The following is a 23173-nucleotide window of genomic DNA, read 5'->3' on the forward strand; positions in this document are numbered from 1 at the left end:
TTAAAATAACATTTTTTAATGCTGTAGTCGATTCGGGGCGAAATGAACACTGGCAATTACGAATGGATGTACGCGCATTGCATACTGTTAGGCGTTTTAGAAAGTTTGGAAAAAATCAATCCGGTTATTTTAGCCTAAAATTTATTTCATTAACTTTGATGTTATGTAAGCTCGTCTAAGATGGAGTATTATATCTGTGGTATTGATCTCCGCAAGAAAATTACTTAACTGGCCGATGTAACCAAAAAATTAGCATGAAGTATGCAGGGGTGTCCATTATGCCCCGATGGGTGTCCATTTCGCCCCGTACCTTTTCTGCAAGCCCTGAAAAACGCACGGTTTACAATTCATTATTTATTCACAATAAAGACATTCTACCTTCTGTGAATGATTGAAAAACCTAGGAAACAAGTTGAAGTTGTAAGTCACTGATAATATGTGAAGTTTTACTCTGTTATACAGGCCTAACGTACTCATTCGCTTACGGTGTCCATTATGCCCCTAATCCCCCTACATAACTTGTAAGAATTTGGACGACATATTCGGAATCAGTGACCCCCAAATTTGGTATTAAGGGTACTTTCAACACAAACGAACAATGATCACTGACATGATCAATGTTGCCCCAAATAACGGATAACGGTATGTCAGAAGTGCATCCGATAATCGGTGAATGCAGAAGCATTTTCGGTCTGTTCAGCTATTTGTTTGAAATTTTCGCGAGTTTGCTGATAGATTCATCGAATTCAGAAGTAGAAATTCAGAATACAGAAGTGCAGGATGAAGACGACGAGCAGCTACCTTTCCAAGCAGGATCGGAAGACGATTATTTTGTAGGCAGATCATGCGATTTCAGTTGGAGTACCAAAAAGTCCACTGTGGATTCAAAGAATCCTTAGTAGGGTTCCAAACCGATTTTTTTTAAAGAAATATTTAGTCCGGAAAATGTTCTTCTACAGCATCTTGATCCATGAACGATCGAGACTGTTATGTCACGTACTCGATACCAGCAAATATTTAAGTATATATACCTACGGTAAAAAATGAGAATACTTTGAGGCAACCTTTGTATGTGGGACGAGCATCTACTCCTAACAAAAGAACGTCTGCGTTATGTGCGAGATGCAGTAGAGATTCTACGAAGGAATTTCAAACGCCTCCATAATCCTTCACAATATATCACAATCGACTAACGCAAGGTTCGGTTCATAGGCAAGTGAAATTTTAAAATACATATAGATGAAGTCCAAGTCAACCCGTTATGGACTTATGATTTGGGCCATTTCAGCGTCTAATGGATATTTGATTGACTTTGATCTATTAAACGATTTTATTCAAATTGAACAAATAAAAATCTTAACATAACTGAAAATTATATTGACAGGGAAAAGGAAAAAAAAAATCCGAATATAATCAAAGATATAGAGTTGTGATGCTGCTGACAGAGTTGTATATCAACACAGGGCGATGCCTGATATTCGACATTTTTTTCAGCTCTATTCGGGTAGCAAATGATGTCTTCGATAAAGGCACCGTGTATCTAATTGGGTACCCTAAGAGCGAACAAAGGCGAGATTCCGTCACATTTCCTAGAATTGAAGAAGCGTGAAATAGGTTCCACTCTATACTCCATTGCACGGTGACGTCATCAAAAAAATCGCTCTCTTTCTCTCCTACGGAAAATTAGAAAACAACAGGACCAACACCTGTCAAATTTGACAGGTACTGGTCCTGTTGTTTTCAAACTCCCTGAAAGAGCGAAAGAGATAGAATTTCGCCGTGAGATGGTCTATACGGGCTACACGAAAATCTAATGTTGCTCTCTTGGGTAGCAAAGAAAAAGAAGCCTGTTCTAATGTTGTCATTAGACCCACGTGCATAAAGGATATTCCGTAGGTAAATAAAAAATCGTCAACTCATTGCATGGAGCGATGTAGTTTGCGGAACATGAAAGTAAGTACCGTAAAACGGGGTATCTTTGATAATGCGGGTAACTTTGATAGTGCGACAGCATTGTATAGATTATCTTATAACTATGATTCCTTCAACCAGTTAAGCGAAAAGCAAATGTAGATCAATTCTATACATATGAAAGTTCATCTTAGGCGTATTTTCATGAAAACCTAGTTTATATACAACTTTTTGGACAAAAATTAAAAAGTGTTGATAATTTTGTCATCTGTCAACACCTTTAAACAATCTGCTATACGACTTTGTTTCAACTATTTTTTCAATGAATGTGTTGGATAAGTCGACGATTACCTTCGATTAGTGGAGTTTCCCTGTCGACACCAACACTCATGGGGTTTGTCATTAACGTGGGACTTGGGTGGTTGGTGAGGATCACTGCGAAGGGTTGTCACGGTCCTTGGTTCTAGATTCCGCTTATCTAGTAGTCTGGAATCTTCCTTGCAGCACTAATGATGACACTCACGACGATGGTTCAATAATAACACTTTATTTTTAAAGAGAACAAACACTACATTTACTACATTTCCCAAGTAACAATCAGCATGCCTTGAAGGTTTATTCATGTTTTATCCTGGTCTTATACGAGCATGTCGAAAAGCTAGTTGTTCTAAATTAGTTTTATGTGGTACCGTAAAACGGGGTATCTTTGATAATGCGGGTAACTTTGATAGTGCGGCAGGCATTGTGTAATTTATCTTATAACTATGATTCCTTCAACTAGTTAAGAAAAAGGTAAACGTTAATCAATTCTATACATATTAAAGTTCATCTTAGACGAATTTTCATTAAAATCTAGTTTATATACAACTTTTTGGGAAAAAATAAACATTGTTGATATTTTTGTCATTTATCAACCCCTTCAAACAATCTGCTATACGATTTCGTTAAAACTATTTTTTCAATGAATGGACTTTTATTCTCGATAGATTCATCATAGTAGATTCCAAATCTGGCCTTGAATCTTTTAACGAAGTGTGTTTTTACGAAATGGAAGCAATTTTGTAAATTGGGATATTAATCTCCATACATTGATAAACGCCTAAAAGTATGCAATGCCCTTGTAATTTCATGTAGATAAATATGTGTTGTTCAAAATTTGTTAATAAAACATTAAAAACTACCCAAAAAAAGAAAACTAACCATGAATAGCATGTAATCATATGTTGATATACCGTTAAGCATTTATTATTACAAAGATAATGATTTTTGATAGCTAAATTTATTGTGTTTTGCACTCAATACTCCACAAACTCATTTTTATATGTAGAATTTAGTAAAAAATCAATGTTTTGATATAAAAACCTATCTAATATATTCCACAAGCCTTCTCTTATCATGTTCATACTCCTAAGATTTCCATCTGTGATTATTTTTTGAGATTTGATGTGTTTTTAGGGCATTATCAAAGTTACCCCAAAATGAAAATCTGATTTTCGGTTATATGAAAAACTAAAAGTTATCCAAAATATTTAAGATTATCGAATCTTTTAATTGCAATTGATAATTGGTACCCCAGTACTTGTTTTAAAAATATAAAACTCGAGGAAATACTGTTACATGTAAAAATATTGAGAAAATTCGCTAAAAAACTATCAAAGTTACCCCATTTTACGGTAGTTTTTTACTTTGAACCTTTGGCGTTCCATAAAACTATCATATAACTTCTGCTATAAACATCTTCAATTAAAGACTTGCAAGTAGACATGAATTGGTTTTATCACTTATTATATACCATTTCAATAAAACTTGCATTTGCGGTTGTTGTCGGAGAGATTTTTTTGTAAACAAATACACAAAATTGTGAGGCATTGCATAAAACCAACAAAAGATTTCGTGGCCCAAAAACCAAAAAAATGCTGTGATAAAACCGCTAGTTCTATCATGAGCTCAGTTATGACTACCTCAGGAGGGTTAGCCCTATTGGAGAAATCATCAGGAACACAGAGTTTTATCAGAAAAATATGTCGCCTAGCCGGGATAATTCATGTAAATACAGAAAAATTATTACCGTGATTTCGGGTGAAATTGATCAGTGGGATGAAATTGATCGATGTGGGGGCATTTTTATTTGTTAAAAATAACGCTCTAAACTTAAAGTAATGTGTGGGAAATGGCCATCATCTGGCTCAAGGGTTATTGAATGATGAGTTTACATGTTTTGTAGCTAATTAGTCACATATTTCTGTATTAAATTCAATATTTTCAAATATTACGTGTTAGGCGAACTACAAAGACACTTTCAAACTTTTGTTACCGTAGTAGTATCGCACATGTAATGAATGTCCGAATGAATGTTTCTAGCTGCCAAGCATTCGCTAAATCCGATTTCGTCATCAAAAATTCTATAAATAATCAAATTTATGCATAAAATTATAGTTTTCCGAAGTACAGTGCTGTGATTACATATTAAGTATGGAAACAGCATACTTTCAGGCGTTTTCCTGGCATTTATTCAACTTTAAACTCAAATAATTAAAAATTTAGTAAAGTTGTAAAAGTTTTGCCTAGCTTTTTGCATTCTGGGGTGGTTAATTTAGGTGGAAAAAAAATTTCAGAACTTACAAAGGCATTTCACTGACTGATCAATTTCACCCCGAAAGTAAAATTTTTGATTTTTTATTTCAAATGACATTTATTGTGATAAAATGATTTGTAATAAAAGTTTCAACTTCGTTGACTGATGAAAACCGTGGTCGTACTTGTTTCAAAAGTTTGAGTTTAGCCATATCGTTGAATATTCAAAAATTAGGCACCGAAAACTGCGAAAAGTGATCAATTTCACCCGAAATCACGGTACTCACGGTACCGAGCCCCTTGCTCTGCGGTCGTCCAGCAGCGATTCTATACCTATTCAGCGCCGCCCTCCATCATTCTCCGATCGCCTTGGGTATCGACGCGATTTTCCCGCAACGCGCCCAGTTGGGGTTCTTCATCTGACTCGGGTTTTCGCCAGCAATCGCATCGGTGCCTTCGGCTGCACCGAATGATTGTTGCTTCCTTCGTGATTCGACAAACTTTACTTCCGAGCGTCGTCGTTCCTCGTTTATCGCCTGGACGTTATCGTAAGCTGTCACAGCTTTGCCTCCAGTTGTTCTGGATTATCACAGCTTTCCGTAAAGGTCCCACAATCTGCAAAACCAATTTGGAATTATAGGATCTGTGTCAAGCAGGAGTCGTTCATCAAAGTTACCTGGTACCGCTCCCCCTTCGTCGCTCTGGGCCTAGTGATCGGTTCGCTACGGATCAATCTTCCAGCGTCGCACAGTGTACAAATTCGAGCAAAAAAACGGACGCAATTCAGTTCCGGCTGCTAAGCAAACGACAAGTACCTATTCTTAAGCAAAAAAATCCAAGGAATCCAATGGTGCCCACCCCTTTCCTGAAAAACATCGGCAAGTGTCTCATTTTGGCCATTTTCCCCTAAATATGCAAAAAATACTTAAATGTATCATGTTTTAAACGAAGAAAGATAAGGAAAAACCTGAATATTTCGAAAAACTTCATGTAGAAATGTCAGAGAACTTAGTTTAGCAAATATTTTCCACTACTAATCACAATAAGTGTCTCATTTAGTCCAATATCCCCTATAAATTGAGAATATTTTATAATTTCGGATGAATTCCTACAAAAAAAACATGCAAAGTCGTTCAAAAGTCGTACTACTTAATGGTGAAACCCCAAACGGATCGTTTCTTGTCTATGACATTCAAGGATGATGTCTCATTTTGCCCAATATCCCCTATAATTGAGAATATTTGAGGATTTTGGAGAAAAATTCTCAAAAAACCATGCAAAATCGTGCAAAAGTCCTGCTACTTAATGGTAAACCCCCAAACGAATCATTTCTAGTCCGTAACATTTGGAGATAATGTCTCATTTTGTCCAATATCCCCTATAAATTGAGAATATTTGATAATTTCGGATGAATTTCGACAAAAAATCATGCAAAGTCGTTCAAAAGTTCTGCTATTTAATGTGAAACCCCAAACGGATCGTTTCTTGTCCATCACATTCAGGGATGATGTCTCATTTTGTCCAGTATCCCCTATAAATGGAGAATATTTGAGAATTTCGGGTAAATTTGAACAAAAACCATGTAGAGTCGTTCAATAGTCGTGCTAATTAATGATGAAACCCCGAACGGATCGTCTCCTGTCCATCACATTCATAGATGGTGCCATGTTATCTAGGTGGTCATGAAAACAAGTACATTTTCTGTAAACACGGCAAAGCTAAAATGTCAAATTAGTAAATTCGTGCAAAGATCCATTGAAGGTTTCTGTTTGGGAGTGTTTACGAAAAATGGAATCGTTTCCATGACCACCAAGGTAACAAGTGAAATAGATCATGAACCTGTATGGTCCACTGCAAGAATTTATGCTGGCCTGCTTACTCTAACCGAAAATTTGACGTTTGAGCGGAGCCGGCACCTCTCAAACGTCAATTTTATTGTGAGAGTAAGCAGGCCAACCTAAATTCGTGCAGTGGACCATTCGTTTTTGTGGAAGAGTTCCAAACAGTTCGCAAACGTTTACGAACAAAATTAAAACATCTCAAATTTGGTGAAATGAAGAACGAGGAAGTTGTAGAAATTTATTTACGCGTGAAACAAAACCGAAACATTTTAATCGAACAACTTGCCTCGAAGGGTGTGAAGAATAATAACGCTGTTAATATTTGGATTGAAAATTTTCGCTATCGTTGGAAAGTGTGCCACGGGAAGATGAAATTTTTTGAGAAATATCGAGATTGGCTCGACGAAGATTTTACGGTAATATTCATATCATTTTATTGTTCATCAAATTTGCTGAAATACAACTACAGTTTGCTCTCTATCACATAAAAACAGTTGATATTGAAGCTCTATTAGTAAGTTCATATGATGTTGACATGTTATTGGTTTAATGTTTTATAGGTTTCTCCAATATCAAACCGGGTTGGAAAACGTGGTCCAAAAATAAAAACATTCCAAGATCTCTCTGACAGCTTGAAAAGCAAGCATAGTAAGATCCTTTCCGATACAGAGCCGCTGGAGAAACTGTTGTGGGCCGCCGAGAAAAAATGCAGTCATGGCTTGTCACCGTGTATGGCGAAGGTCCTGAAGATGTTGCGAGAAAACGGTGAGGAATGGGCATGCAGAACACTTAAACATGAGGCAAACGAAGAGAAAAAGGTCAAACCCACAGCAGAAAAATCATTATACGTGAAGACTCGGTTAGGCTTGACATTTAAAAAATACGTTGGTGTCCGTAAACACGCGATGTCCTCTTGCAGAGAAAATGTTTTGGTTCCATGGGTGGAGGCAATGCGATATCGAGATTCAATAATCCCGCCTATTGCTCCTCCAGTTTGGGAAAACGGAGTTTTGAGCTGTCGGGTAACACTCCGAAACATGGTCCAAAATATCATTTCGAGACTATTGTGCCTGGACGAAGTTAAACATGAAATTTCCTTGATAACTGACAGTGGTGACCTGGATTGCACATTGCTGATCTCGGCAGGTGTAGACTCTGCTACTGGTTTCAGCCAGTATAACCAAGAAAGAATATTGACGAAGGACAACTCTCTCCTTACGGAATGTGTTTTGCCGTTGATGCTGGAAACCAAATCGGGCCGAAAACTTTGGATCAACCCGAATCCTCAGTCAGATAAATTTTGCCATGCAAAATCTATGAGCTGGCAGAAAGAAACTGATTCGGTAACAAAAGAAATTTTTGATATTTTTTTCGATGAAGTTGATCGAATCGCGGAAGAACCCGTACTTGTAGATGATGGAGTATGCATTATATATATTTTTTGTTTCCTTATTCTAATTTTATTTTGTTCAATTTAGCAAGGAAAAAGCCTACGAGTTTCCGTTTCGGCATTTTTTTCAATGGTGGATGGAAAGGCGGCAAATGCTATTGTAGGCAATCGTAGCACACATACGTGTCCTCAGTGCGTTGCTGAAGCAGATGTCCGCGTTGGCCCGTCCTTTTTCCATTGCCGATTAAATACGGTTGAATGGTTGATCCGAGTAGCGTCCCAATTACAAACTCCTGGAAACCCACCTCAAGCGAACCCTGAAGTGAAGGCCAAGGGAAGAATTATTGCTGACGAACTGGAGAAGCATTTCAAAATGCAAATCAATCGGCCAAAAATCGGAGGAAGCGGTTCCTCAAATAATGGAAACATGGCCCGCAGGCTTCTGGCTGATCCAACAAACTTTGCGGCGATTCTAGGAATCAGCAAAGATCTAGTAGATAATTTGCGGTTGATTAGTTGCCTTGCTTTGTCTTCCAAAAACCTCGATTCGGATAAAGTAAGAAAGCTTTACTCCGAAATAGAAGAGCAATTACAAACCCAGTTTCCATTTGTGAGGAAACTACCACCATCAGTACACAAATACAGCCATTTGCCAGAATACATCGATCAGTTGGTAAGTATGGTTGATGATACAGATTGTAACAAGTACGTAAACTTTTTTTTTTTAATTAATACAGCCTTATCCATTGAGTTTCGCCGATGAGCAAGCTGGAGAAAGATGCCATAAGCGATCTAAGTACGGCCGAACGCATCTGTCAAGAAAGACATCCGCTGAGGATAATCTGATCGATTTAATGCGACTTTCTCTAACTTGGTCAGATCCAAAATTTGCTGACCAAGATTTAAGATTCGTGCACAAGTCCGATGAAGCAGTAGACGAGGCTTTTGACAGACAAATCGCGAGTTACTTTCTGGTGAAAGTAACAGAAGATGACGGAGATGTGATGCAATGAAAGGTGAAAGAACAACTGGGTTGAATGAACGTTATTCTAAAATATAATCCATAATTGTAAGATAACTTTGAATTAATCATTAAACGTTAAAAAAGGCAAAAGAAACAATTATAAATGGCAAATTATTTTCGTGACGCCAAATTTCACCTGACGTCTGTTGCTCACCATATTTCCCAGTTATTTACGGAATTTTTCATACGGGAATTCATGTACCTCAAACAAAAAAAGCTGTGATATGATCTCATGTAACTGTTACATGAATCACGTGAAACAGATGGACACAACGAAAGTGAGAAGCAACATGAGTTTTCACGTTAATCTGACTTAATGAGAATGTATGTATTTGCAATTACAAGAGTGAGTTGAATGAATTTATAGGAGATATTGGACAAACTGAGACATCATCACCAAATGTAACGGACTAGAAAGATCCGTTTGGGGTACCATCATTAATTAGCACGACTTTTGAACGACTCTGCATGGTTTTTGTTCAAATTTACCCGAAATTCTCAAATATTCTCCATTTATAGGGGACATTGGACAAAATGAGACATCATCCTTGAATGTGATGGACAAGAAACGACTCGTTTGGGGTTTCACATTAAGTAGCAAGGCTTTTTAACGACTTTGCATGATTTTTCGTCGAAATTCATCCGAAATTATCAAATTTTCTCAATTTATAGGGGATATTGGACAAAATGAGATATCATCTCCAAATGTGATGGACGAAAATGATCCGTTTGGAGGTTTACTATTAAGTAGTAGGACTTCTGAACAACTTTGCATGTTTTTTTGTGCAAATTTTACCGAAATCCTCAAATACTCTTAATTTATAGGGGATATTGGACAAAATGAGACACTATCACTAAATGTGATGGATAACAAACGATCCGTTTAGGGTTTCACCATAAAGTAACAAGACTTTTTAACGACTTTGCACGTTTTTTTGTAGAAATTCATCTCAAATTATAAACTATTATAAATTTATAGGGGATATTGAACAAAATGAGACACTTATTGTGATCAGAAGTGAAAAACATTTGCTAAACTAATTTGTCTGGCATTTCTACATGAAGTTTTTTGAAATATTCAGGTTTTTCCTTATCTTTCTTCGTTTAAGACTTGATATATTTAAGTAATTTCGGCATTTTTAGGGGAAAATGGCCAAAATGAGACACTTGCCGATGTTTTTCAGGAAAGGGGTGGGCACCATTGGATTCCTTGGATTTTTTTGATTAAGAATAGGTACTTGTCGTTTGCTTAGCAGCCGGAACTGAATTGCGTCCGTTTTTTTGCTCGAATTTGTACACTGTGCGTCGTTCGGTCTTTCTAAAAATCCCGCAACCAGCTGTTGGTATTTTACAGGTGAGGTTAGGTTTTGTCACGTCCACATTGCGTTATCGTACATTATCTTACAGTCGGCTGCTCTTTCTTCGTCCATCGGGAAAGCGTTCAGAGATCCGGCCTTTTCCGTACTGTCAGCGCGCGTTCGGCTACGGCTACGTTCGGAGAAAACACCTTTCCGCCGCCCCCGTTACTTACATAACGAGTCTGGGTAACGAAGCGAATCCCCGGAGGAGGTGCAAGAGAGGATACTCTACCATTTGCCCCGACCAAAATAATTGTGGATTTTACGGCCACGCGGTGTTCGACGGAGCAATTCACTTGCAGACATTTGTTTTCGGCATGCGTGCCGATTGGGATGCTGACGATGAATGATCGAATCGATTTGCTCTGTCTGTCCGGTCTGTACTTCCCGCGACTGCACTTTTGCAAGTGTGTGCATGCCGAACAGATGACAGACGCATTTGAGGACTTTGCGTTTTTGGTGCGTTCAAACTGACGGTTTCTGTTCTTATATTTAGAATTACATATAACGTCGTATTTCTTATATGAGTTCTGATGCTATATTGAATTGAATACACTTAAACGCAACAAAACAAGATATATCTTGTTCTCAAATGCGATGCGTTTTTATTAGGCTTGGTAATAGATTTAGTGTAAAAACTTCTTGTGTTGAATATTGAAGAAAAACTTAAATTATAAGGGAGATTCACAGAAGATTGCTGAAGGAGTCCCGTAGAGTAATGCGGGGCAAAAGTTCGCACCTAACAGACTTCACAAAATAGCTATCAAACGAAAATAAAATAATATCGTTTTTCTTCGTTAAACGGGTCCCTATCATGTTGCCTTCAAAACGGAGTACTAGATTTTTTCGCGTTGTTTTCGTAGTTTCAGTAATACAATTTTTAATGCAGGTACTCCAATGCGAACTTTTGCCCCATAGTGGGGGCAAAAGTTCGCATTATGCGGGGCAAAAGTTCGCACCTTGAGCAGCGTAGTTTATTGGTGTGATGTTTATTTATTTCATGGTAATTCATGTTCGTCCTTTCACTTTAGCCGTGAAATCTGTTTCTTGCTGTTCTTAGCATTACGGCCCAACTGGAATACGACCTGGTGTTCAGCTTTGGTATACAATGTATTTTATGAAGACTCCCACAACTATTAACAAGAAGCTGTCCTTTCCTACATAATTGAAGTTATCAAAATACATTGTGGGGTAATCATAGAGATACGTGTTGCGCAAAATACATTTAAAAAAATCAAATAGGCTGCAAAACTATTGAACGGGAACGTAATCGAATCTTATCCCCGTCAGTATGGTGATGAATTATAACTGTGAGTTTACAAACTAAGCTATGAAAGACTCCGGTAAAGTAGAAGAACATAACATGACCTTCAGAAACATACGAAAAGACACGACGAGGATGACGAAAAAAATGTTTTAAAATGTTTGTTTTAGCCATTTTTCATTTCTTGATTTAAATGAGTGAACATAATGTTTGCCTTACAATAGATCTTCTTACAAAACAAAGTTCAAACCCTCTGCCGGAACGATTTCAGGGTGCATACTACACATATTATACATATATAGTAGTTTCTATACGAAACCATCATTACTACGAAGATTCTGTAATTATATTGATGTACTACATTCAGAAATCTAGTGCGAACTTTTACCCCACAGCTACTGCGAACTTTTGCCCCACCGTCAAGGTTTTACCAATGTCTCTTTCTGAAAGAAGCACTAGTAGTTTATTGTTTATTTGAGTGCACCTCTTGAACTACTATGGAATAACGATTCTCCGACATCAAGAGGTTATGAGGTTCTTCTTCTTCCTGTTACTACAAATTCTTATTCCAAAAAGTCCAAAAAATCTATCAAAACACCTAGAAACACATTTTTTCGCATAACTCTGCCACACCATAACGAAATCGTTCCAATTTTTGTTGACGAGTAACTAGCCTGATTATGTGTCGAACCCATACAAATTTGTTTGGGTTCTTAACTCGTGTTCAGAAAAAGACCCACTGCGAACTTTTGCCTCGTGCGAACTTTTGCCCCGCATTACTCTAAATAGTTTTTGCAAAAATCTTTACAGGAGCTCCGTATAAATCCCTTCGGTATTTTCTAAAAGAATCCTTACTGTAATCTCCGTCGAAATCCCTAGAGGCATCCCTGAAGGAATTCCTGGAGCATTTCCTGAATAATCATTAAAAGAATCCCTACTGCAATCTTTAAAGAAATCTGCTTGAGAAATCCATGGAGGAATTCCTGAAAAAAGTACTGGGGAATATCTGGAGCAATTTATGGAGCAATCACAGCAGAAATAGGTTGATAAATTCTAGCATGAGAACCTCCAACAAGATTTTCTAGAGATTTCTTTCGGAAATCTCTAGAGAAATTCCTATATGAGTAATAACTGAAGGCGTTAATAGAGGAACATTGAAATTCCTTGAAGGATCCCTGAGGGGATCCCTAGAGGAATTCTTGAAAAAATCCCTATGAAAATCGCTAGATTTATTAATTAGTAGGTTGGCTCCAGGGACACCTTCTCCTGCATTTGGGAACTTTGGTCCATCCGTAGATTTATTCATGTACTAATGCACGGAGCATTTCATATGGGAATTATTGCAGAAATATCTACCGTAGTCTTTGAAGACATCACTTCCTGTAGAAATTACTGGATAAAGTCCGACAGGAATACCAGCAAAAATGTATGAAGGAATCTCAGCAGGACTTCCTTAAGTAATCCCTGGGGGCATCATAGGAAGAATGCATGAATAGTTCAGGGGAACATTTAAAAGGGTTCGTATAGAAATTTCCAGAAAAAAAAAACTTGGAGGAACTTCAGCAAAAGATCCTGGACTATCAAAGCAGATATGTATGGAGTAATCCCAGTATGATTTCTTGAAAAAATCGCTAGGAAAATCCCTCGGTAAACATAACAATTGTAGGAGGAATTATTGGAGGAACCCCTGGATACATCGCTGTAGGAGTTCATGTAAAAATTTTTGGAAAAAGTGCTGCAGGAATATCAGCAAGAATTTTTGGAGGAATCCTAGCAGGAGCTCCAAAACGAATCTCAAGAAAAACTTCTCGAGGAAACACAGGAGGAATGCCTGGAAAAATCTCAAAGAGAAACATCAGAATGTAGGGTCCGGGACCATTTGGGCAGGGTGACCTGTTTTGGGCACTTGCTGCTTTAACTCAGTCAATTTCAATCCGATTGACTAGAATTTTTGACCGTGGCTAGATACTGTACGTTTCTGATCGTGCTCCAAAGACAATCGGTTTAAAATTGACTGAGTTATAACAACAAGTGCCCAAAATAGGTTTCTCTACCCAAATGGTCCCAGACCCTATCTATACAGAATCCTCGAAAAAGGAATCCCAGCAAGAATATCTGGGCTGCAAAACGGTGAGTCGATAAGGAGAGCGTCCAATATAGCTCTGGTCCTCACAAGTTCCTACCTCATGCTTCCACGGGTCAAGCGATGACAAAGACCGCCAGCTAAGAGTTGTGTGCTTAGCTGGTAGTGCAGCCTGGGCACTGCTGTCCTTCTGACTTCAGCTAGATTGAGGAGGTACGATCCGAGTGTCCGAGTGTGTGTTCACCAAGGAGGTGCGGCTCAAACAGCGTCTGTTCTGGCATCCAGCGGCTGATTAAGAAACGCTGCACCACGCCCAGCTAGATCCAAGGTGGTAGCCTCATCAGTGTTGGTTGGGACGTTAAACAGAACTGGCACGATGGCCCTCCGGCGAGACAGGAGTTTTGGCGTAGGCCCAATAAGCCACCCGTAAAAATACCCATTGCGAATAACATAGGAGAAAATGCGACTCGATACAATCGGCAAAGACCCACGCGACGAAATAAGGACTACGATTGGAAACTTGGAACATGGAATTGCAAGTCACTAGGTTTCGCAGGATGTGACAGGATAATCTACGACGAACTACATCCCCGCAACTTCAACATCGTGGCGTTGCAGGAACTTTGTTGGACTGGTCAGAAAGTGTGGAAAAGCGGGCATCGAGCGGCTACCTTCTACCAAAGTTGTGGCACCACCAATGAACTGGGAACAGGATTTATAGTGTTGGGCAAGATGCGACAACGTGTGATCGGGTGGCAGGCGATCAACGCAAGGATGTGTATGTTGAGAGTTAAGGACCGTTTCTTCAACTACAGCATCATCAACGTCCACTGCCCACACGAAGGGAGACCCGATGACGAGAAAGAAGCGTTCTACGCGCAGTTAGAGCAAACATACGATGGTTGCTCGCCGCGTGACGTGAAAATCGTTGTCGGCGACATGAACGCGCAGGTAGGAAGGGAGGAAATGTACAGACCGGTAATCGGGCGAAACAGCCTGCACGCCGTATCGAATGATAACGGCCAGCGATGCGTAAACTTTGCAGCCTCCCGTGGTATGGTAGTCCGAAGCACCTTCTTCCCCCGCAAAGATATCCACAAAGCCACCTGGAGATCACCCGACCACCAAACAGAAAATCAAATCGACCACGTTCTAATCGACGGTAAATTCTTCTCGGATATAACCAACGTCCGCACATACCGCAGTGCGAATATAGATTCGGATCACTACTTAGTCGCTGTATGCATGCGCTCAAAACTTTCGACAGTTATCACCACGCGTCGAAGTCGAACGCCGTGGCTCAACATCGAGCAACTTCGTAACGTAGAAGTGGCTCAAGACTACGCGCAGCAGTTAGCAGTGGCCCTACCAACGGAAGAGCAGCTTGGCGCAGCTACACTTGAAGATGGCTGGAGGGACATCCGATCCGCCATAGGTAGTACCTCGGCTACAGCCCTAGGCTTCGTGACTCCGAATCACAGAAACGACTGGTACGACGGCGAATGTGAACAGTTGAAAAACGAGAGGAATGCAGCATGGGCGAGAATGCTGCAACACCGTAAGAGAGCGAATGAGGCACGTTACAAACAGGCGCGGAACAGGCAGAACTCAGTCTTCCGGATGAAGAAGCGCCAGCAGGAAGAACGAGATCGCGGAGTGATGGAAGAGCTGTACCGCGCTAAGGGCACACGAAAGTTCTACGAGAAGCTGAACCGCTCGCGCAGAGGCTTTGTGCCACAAGCCGACATGTGCCGAGATAATCACGGGAATATTCTCACGAGCGAGCGTGAGGTGGTTGAGAGGTGGCGGCAGCATTACGATGAGCACCTCAATGGCGACGTTGCAAGTACCGAAGGTGGCGTGGTAACAGATCTAGGAGTATGTGCACAGGACGAAAGACTTCCGGCCCCTGACCTTCAAGAGATTGAGGAAGAGGTTGGCCGGTTGAAAAACAACAAAGCCGCTGATTAACTACCAAGCGAGCTTCTAAAATACGGTGGAGAAGAACTGGTGAGAGCACTACACTGGGTCATTACCAAGATTTGGGAGGAGGAAGTATTACCGGAGGAATGGGTGGAAGGTATCGTGTGTCCCATCTACAAAAAGGGCGACAAGTTGGATTGCGGGAACTACCGCGCGATCACACTACTGAGCGCTGCCTACAAGATACTCTCCCAAATTTTATGCCGCCGTCTATCACCGATTGCAAGAGAGTTCGTGGGGCAATATCAGGCTGGATTCATGGGTGAACGCGCTACAACGGACCAGATGTTCGCCATCCGCCAGGTGTTGCAGAAATGCCGCGAATACAACGTGCCCACACATCACTTGTTCATCGATTTCAAATCGGCGTATGATACAATCGATCGAGAACAGCTATGGCAGATTATGCACGAATACGGATTCCCGGATAAACTGATACGGTTGATCAAGGCGATGATGGTTCGAGTGATGTGCGTAGTTCGAGTATCAGGGACACTCTCGAGTCCCTTCGAATCTCGCAGAGGGTTACGGCAAGGTGATGGTCTTTCGTGCTTGCTGTTCAACATTGCTTTGGAGGGTGTAATAAGAAGAGCGGGGATAAACACGAGTGGGACGATTTTCACGAAGTCCGTTCAGCTGCTTGGTTTCGCCGATGATATTGATATTATTGCTCGTAAATTTGAGACGATGGCGGAAACGTACATCCGACTAAAGAGTGAAGCCAGGCGAATCGGATTAGTCATTAATGTGTCGAAGACAAAGTACATTATGGCAAAGGGCTCCAGGGAGGAATCACCGCGCCCGCCACCCCGAATTCATATCGACGGTGATGAAATCGAGGCGGGTGAAGAATTCGTGTACTTGGGCTCACTGGTGACCGACGACAACGACACCAGCAGAGAAATTCAGAGGCGCATTGTGGCAGGAAATCGTGCCTACTTTGGACTCCGCAGAACTCTACGATCGAATAAAGTTCGCCGTAACACGAAGTTAACCATCTACAAAACGTTGATTAGACCGGTCGTCCTCTATGGGCACGAAACATGGACCCTACGTGCAGAGGACCAACGCGCCCTTGGAGTTTTCGAACGAAAGGTGTTGCGTACCATCTACGGCGGAGTGCAGATGGAAGACGGGACTTGGAGAAGGCGAATGAACCACGAGCTGCATCAGCTGCTGGGAGAACCAACCATCGTCCATACCTGTTTTCGGGTGGCTTTTCAGTCTAGCGTAAAATCAAGACAAGTGCTACTTGTTTAATTCCGACGTTTCGGCCATTGGACTCGGCCTTCCTCAGGGGATCTGTTAATTTATTATTAAGACATGACATTATACATTTAAATTTGACGAAACACAATAAGGCAATGCAATAAGAATCTCACCGAATTGAGGAGCTTTATCGTCGACAATGTTGATGCAACCATATCGAACGAGTTTTTCGATACTCAGGAAAAGGCGTTCTACAAGACCATCACCGAAAAAGCACGCACAACAAAAAGCAAGTTCCAACGAATCATTGACAGATCCCGCAACGAACCCAATGAGCTTCCATCGCTCAATGATCAAGCCGTCCTCAATGCAACCACCAAGGAGATCCCACCTCAGACTCTTACTCTGCTGAGCCTGGGACCGAAGTTCTCTATACCCTATTCAGACGTCCGAGCTTCCCCTATTTCATGTATTGACAGGGATAGAAGCAATAATAAAGCACAACCCGGACAAGCAAACTCGGGACAACAACCGTTGTCAGATTGTCAATCGAATACAGAACTTCCTCAATCGATCCAGCATGCCAGCGAACAACAATTCGACATCCAGATTTTGCAGCTCAGCCGTTAGGACTACACGACGTTTCCTTGCAGACAATCCAGACATCTGCATTGTTCGGTCCGACAAAGGGAACAAAACGGTCATTATGGAGCTCGATGACTACGACCGGAAAATGAAGCAGCTGGTGGATGATGAGAACACCTACGAAAAGTTGAATAGGGATCCAACTGGCAGCATCGAATCCAAGAACAATCAATTCGTCAAGAGGCTGATGGATCTAAAGCTCATCGATGCACAACAGGCATACCGGTTGAAAAGTAATACGGCTATTTGTCCCCGTATTTACGGTTTACCGAAGGCGCATAAGCCGGAGCTTCCTCTGCGACCAGTAGTGCCGAACATAACAAGTCCAACTTATCAACTCTCCAAATATGTTAGCAACATCATCCAGGCAGCCACCAACTGTGAGTACAACATTCGTGACTCATTCACGTTTGCAGCTGAAATCAAACACTTGAAGGTTCCTGAAGATCACGTCATAGTCTCGTTCGACGTGATTTCTCTCTTTACAAACGTCCCGAAAGAACTGATTCTCCGGGCCATTAGAGAAGATTGGGACCGTATCAAGGAACACACACAGATCAATATGTATCTCTTCCTTGAAATCGTGAATTTTTGTTTGGACAACAGTTATTTTATGTTTCGTTCCCAAATATACTCGCAAAAATTCGGCACAGCTATGGGAAGCCCGCTATCGCCAATACTGGCGGACATAGTGCTTAACAAACTGATAACAACAGTCGTACAGAGCCTAGATTTCGTAATACTGTTCCTTAAGAAATACGTAGATGACTTTTTCATCGTTCTACCCAGAGACAAAGTCCAAGCCACACTAGAAGCATTCAACAACTACAACGAACGCCTACAATTTACCGTGGAGGAAGAAAACAACGGCCGCCTCCCTTTCCTCGACATACTGGTTATCAGAAATGATGACCAAACATTGTCGACCGAATGGTACAGCAAGCCAATTTCGTCGGGCAGGCTGCTCAACTACCATTCGTTCCATCCCATCCAGCAAAAGGTCAACGTCGTCGCCAACTTCATAAAACGTGTAATAGGGTTAACATCCACCCCCAACGTAGACCAAATCAAACGAGTAGTACACGCACAGCTTCGACGCAACAACTATCCCCCGTCATTGATAAATCGATTACTCTATCGATCTTTCGGTTCCAACAGTTTAACTCGAGTTGAGCCTGAAATAGAAGACCACATTGGCATTGATTGCTACGTAGCGCTTCCGTACATTCCGCAGCTGAGTGAATCAATCGCCAAATGCCTGAAAAAAGACTATCCTCGTATCAAAATCGCCAATCAGAACGCTAAGACTGCCAAGATTGTTTACACTAAAGTTAAAGATCCAGTCGAATCAATGCTACAACACAATGTGATCTATAACATCCCCTGCCAGAACTGTGATAGATGTTATATAGGCATGACGTCCAATAAACTGAAAACCAGACTCAGTGGACACAAGTCGAATATAAACAAGCTCAACAGACTATTGGAACAAGGATACACAAACAATGATGAAGCAGTGGTTAATATTAGTAACAAAACAGCATTGGTAGATCACTGTATAAAATACAAACACCAATTTGGATTGGATCAAACCAAGATCATCGATCGTTCGCTTGCAGCATCTCGTCTTCCAATGCTAGAATGCCTCCACATCCAGAACACACCATCAACAGTCAACTACAGGACCGACACAGAAGGAATAAGTGCAATATACACCGGTTTACTCCAAACGATAGCAACAAAATCCAGAAGCAGAATCAAAACAAACACCCCACCACCCTCAACGTCAACCCCTCCAATAGCCCGGATCAACCAACAACAATCCACTACAAGCCCACAATACCAGAGCCAACCAATACCACCCATGAATAATGAGCAAAACAGAAATTCTCCCTCTCACCATACACAGTAACAATCTCTATTAATTATACACATTCATTATTGTTCTCCATTTAGTTTAGATCTCTCTGTATATTAGTGTCCATTTTTGTGTCATAGTAGCTAGTCAGGTTTTTAGTTTTCGTATGTTTCGTACGACTATCCACCAACGCAACCGCGAAACCAAACCAAATGCGGTACACCAGATAGAGGTAGGCAAAAGCTTTGCACAACTAACTGTTATACATTTTAAAACTAGGTGTCCAGGAAAAGAACTTTATTAAAACTGACAATTCAGCGCAAAGCTTTTAGCAGCATACGAGGGACGGTGCAAGTTTATGTGAGTTTTTTGTAAAAAAGTGTTTCGTCAAATTTAAATGTATAATGTCATGTCTTAATAATAAATTAACAGATCCCCTGAGGAAGGCCGAGTCCAATGGCCGAAACGTCGGAATTAAACAAGTAGCACTTGTCTTGATTTTACGCTAGACTGAAAAGCCACCCGAAAACAGTTCATTCTACAGTCGAACCTAATTCAAATCGTCCATACCGCGAAAATCGGGAGGCTACGGTGGGCGGGTCACGTCATCAGGATGTCGGATAGCAACCCGACTAAAATGGTTCTCGAGAGACATCCGATCGGTACAAGAAGACGTGGAGCGCAGCGAGCTAGGTGGGTCGACCAAGTGGAGGATGATCTGCGGACCCTACGCAGAGTGCGGAACTGGAGACAAACAGCCATGGACCGAGTGGAATGGAGGCGGCTACTATGTACAGCAGAGGCCACCCCGGCCTTAGCCTGACCGGTAAGGTAAGTAAGCAAGAATATCTATGGGAATTTCAGCTCGAATTCCTTTAGGCTTTCTCATGGATAAATCTACAACATAAATCTCATAATAAATTCCTGAATCAAACCTAACAAGTAAACCTGCAGGAATCCCACAGATGCCGAAAAGAAGAATTAAATTGGTAGACTTGTAATCACAACAACAGGCAGCGTTTATGGTTTGTTCGGTTCTAGGGGAAATCAAGGAGAATTTTCGAATGGCTGACAATTTTCAGGTAAGAGTGATGGAAGTGCGAGTGAAAAATCCGGGATCAGAATCGCGCTACAATATTCGTTGGTCAGTCGGTTTCCACGGTAGGGCGATGGAAGTGCGAGTGAAAAATCAGGGTTCAGAATCGCGCTACAATATTCGTTGGTCAGTCGGTTTTCTCGGTAGGGCGATGGAAGTGGAGTGAAAAATCCGGGATCAGAATCGCGCTACAATATTCGTTGGTCAGTTGGTTTCCACGGTAGGGCGATGGAAACGCGAGCACGAAATCCGGGATCAGTGGTCATCGTGATCAAATAAATCATAATCGTGATTGTAGGATCGTAGCAATCCATGATGTACGGTTAGATATTGTTCTGGAATAAACTGTCATTGTTATTAAAACCACCGAACGAAGGAGTTTACAAATGGCGACGAAGGTTAAATTTAAAATCTGTTAAGTCCCTAAAATAGTAGAATGTGAAAAATAGGAAAAACGGGAAGTCTGAAACTGAAAAAAAAACTCAACGGAAATTGGAACTCATGAAGAGGAAACTCGACCGTGATTAAAGCAAGGAAAGCAGCTAGGGGAGAAGAGTTTCCAGATGTGCTGGTAGACCAACCAAGGGAGCTGGACCGTCTTGGGTTGGCTGCTCATTACCTGGATAAATACATTACCTGGTTCGGCACTGATTGAGGAATCCTGAAAGACCGAGAATTTGACACAAACGAAACTCTGCTGCCACAATACAGAGATCGAACTCGAGTTGACGAGCTCCTGTCAGAGGGCTACCACCGTGAGGTTAATACTACGTTCGCGAAACTCAAAAGCACCACGTTAAGATAAGTATCTTAGATTTCGTATATATTTACGAAGGCAAATCGTTGAAAACGCAACAGATTTCTTTATATACCACCACCGATTCATCGGACCGATTCAATGATCCGATGTTAGTTTAGCATACACGTTTACACAGCGCATGACACTAATAGACTTAAACCAACTCGAATAAATACCATTTCCAATCAATATTTAAAAAAAAATAAAACAAGATTCTGTAGTATCTTAAAGAATAATGCACTGAAACATATTATATTATTCTAAATACAGAAACATAATTAGTTTCTGAAATTTTAGACTCAAACTACAGAGATTTGTAATAGGACTTTATAAATATTGGAAACTTATTTGAAACATTAAAACTGCTGTTTGCTAGATTGCGCTAAAACCGAAACACTATAAGTGATGTTCTTATCTCACGAATAGGGTTAAGAACTGTTTAGCAGATTTCCATGTCCGGGAAAGAGGGAAATTTTGCTGAAAAAGAAAATAGTTCACACGCGGACATTACAATAAAAGAAACGTGGTGAGTTAGCCGAGAGAGCAAGATCGAAAACTTACACTCTGAGGATCGCCTCCGAGTATTTCTGTACATTATCATATCTGAGGATCTCCACCAGGTTTTCGGTCTCCACCTGAGGATCGCCTCTAGGTTCCTTTGTTCCAACTAGAGGATCGCCTCCAATAATCGTAGATCAGTCGGTTTCCACGGTAGGGCGATGGAAACGCGAGCACGAAATCCGGGATCAGTGGTCATCGTGATCAAATAAATCATAATCGTGATGAAGACCGCGACGTGTATTTCCATATAACTAGTGGATCATATCACCTAACAGAGGTGGCTCCTAGATCCACACCTTACCCTACCCTACTAACCACCATTCCTTCCCGTGACAACTGTGGGGATGCTGTGGATTCCACGGTTTCTAGTAGCAACGGTTGTCGAACTAACATTCCTTCCCTTTCCTGATGACCGTAAGGACGTGGCCAGCGCCGTTATTGACTTTAAATAGCTGAACTCTCTGCAGCATCCAAGCTATTCGAGATGATCGTGAGCAACGTGGTTTTGGAGCAGGCTAAGCGCTATGTTTCTGCAGATCAGCATGGTTATATGCCGGGTCGTTCTGTAGCTACTAACTTGCTGGACTTCTGTACGACGTGCTTTGAACAGCTTGAAAACGGAACTCAAGTAGATGTCATTTACACCGATCTCAAAGCAGCGTTTGATTCGATCGATCATACCATCCTGTTGGCGAAACTGACCAAGCTAGGCACGTAGAACCGGTTATCATCGTGGTTTCACTCCTATTTAACTGGAAGAACGCTCCAAGTCAAAGTTGATTCTTGCTCGTCGTCAAGCTTCACAAACTCATCTGGTGTTCCACAAGGAAGTAATTTAGGCCCACTCTTGTTTCTGCTGTTTTTCAATGATGTATTGCTACTTCTTGGACCTGGTTGCAAACTCGCCTATGCCGATGATTTGAAGCTATATTTTATCGTGCGCACTGCTGAAGACTGCATTCGGTTACAATCGCTGCTGGATATATTTGTAAACTGGTGCCATCGAAACCGTCTAACTGTGAGTGTTCCCAAATGCATGGTCATGTCCTTCCACCATACTGCTCGACCTATTGTACATGACTACTCTGTCAATGGCGTTGTATTGAAAAGAACGGAAAGTTTCAGTGACCTGGGCGTCCTTCTGGATCATAAACTCACATTCAATCTGCATCGTTCGAATGTGATTGCCAAAGCGAACCGACAATTGGGATTTATTTCGAAAATTTCCCGAGATTTCACCGATCCGTATTGTCTCAAAGCTCTCTACTGCTCACTTGTACGACCTATCCTGGAAAGTGCTGCAGTTGTTTGGACCCCTCACCAACTAACTTGGAGCTTGAGGCTCGAAGGTGTGCAGCGGAAGTTCATTAGATTTGCGTTACGGAATTTGCCCTGGAGAGACCCGCATAATTTGCCTGCCTATGCTGATCGCTGCAGGTTGCTAGGATTAGACACGCTGGAACGTCGACGTAAAATTCAACAGGCAACTTTTATCGCAAAACTATTGAACGGAGAAGTAGACTGCTCTAGACTTCTTTCCGCTTTGAATATTCGTGTGGCTCCAAGAATGCTGCGTG

General features: G+C 41.1%; 2 protein-coding genes and 1 long non-coding RNA gene across 3 annotated transcripts in view; 2 read left to right on the top strand and 1 right to left on the bottom strand.

Moving 5' to 3' along the window:
• The window catches only part of LOC109423852 (uncharacterized membrane protein DDB_G0293934), a 619352-nt gene that overhangs the window by 430769 nt on the left and 165410 nt on the right, over positions 1 to 23173 (bottom strand). The window lies entirely within an intron of this gene.
• On the top strand, positions 17344 to 19154 carry LOC134286653 (uncharacterized). The gene is made up of 2 exons (XM_062848305.1): positions 17344 to 18811; positions 18880 to 19154. The coding sequence occupies exons 1-2, from the start codon at positions 17344 to 17346 to the stop codon at positions 19152 to 19154; spliced, it is 1743 nt and encodes a 580-aa protein (XP_062704289.1).
• On the top strand, positions 19259 to 19975 carry LOC134287148 (uncharacterized). Its single transcript, XR_009997072.1, has 3 exons — positions 19259 to 19357; positions 19420 to 19500; positions 19573 to 19975. It is a non-coding gene; the product is annotated as an uncharacterized LOC134287148 (long non-coding RNA).

Source organism: Aedes albopictus, chromosome 2 (assembly GCF_035046485.1).
Source record: "Aedes albopictus strain Foshan chromosome 2, AalbF5, whole genome shotgun sequence".
NCBI classification, from domain to species: domain Eukaryota; kingdom Metazoa; phylum Arthropoda; class Insecta; order Diptera; family Culicidae; genus Aedes; species Aedes albopictus.

Bases quoted from the DNA above. Each gene is read 5' to 3' on its own strand.
- LOC134286653 (XM_062848305.1), top strand. From the start codon at position 17,344: ATGGAGCTCGATGACTACGACCGGAAAATGAAGCAGCTGGTGGATGAT. The intron at 18,812-18,879 runs GTAACAAAACAG...GATCAAACCAAG, and splicing joins TGAAGCAGTGGTTAATATTA to ATCATCGATCGTTCGCTTGC.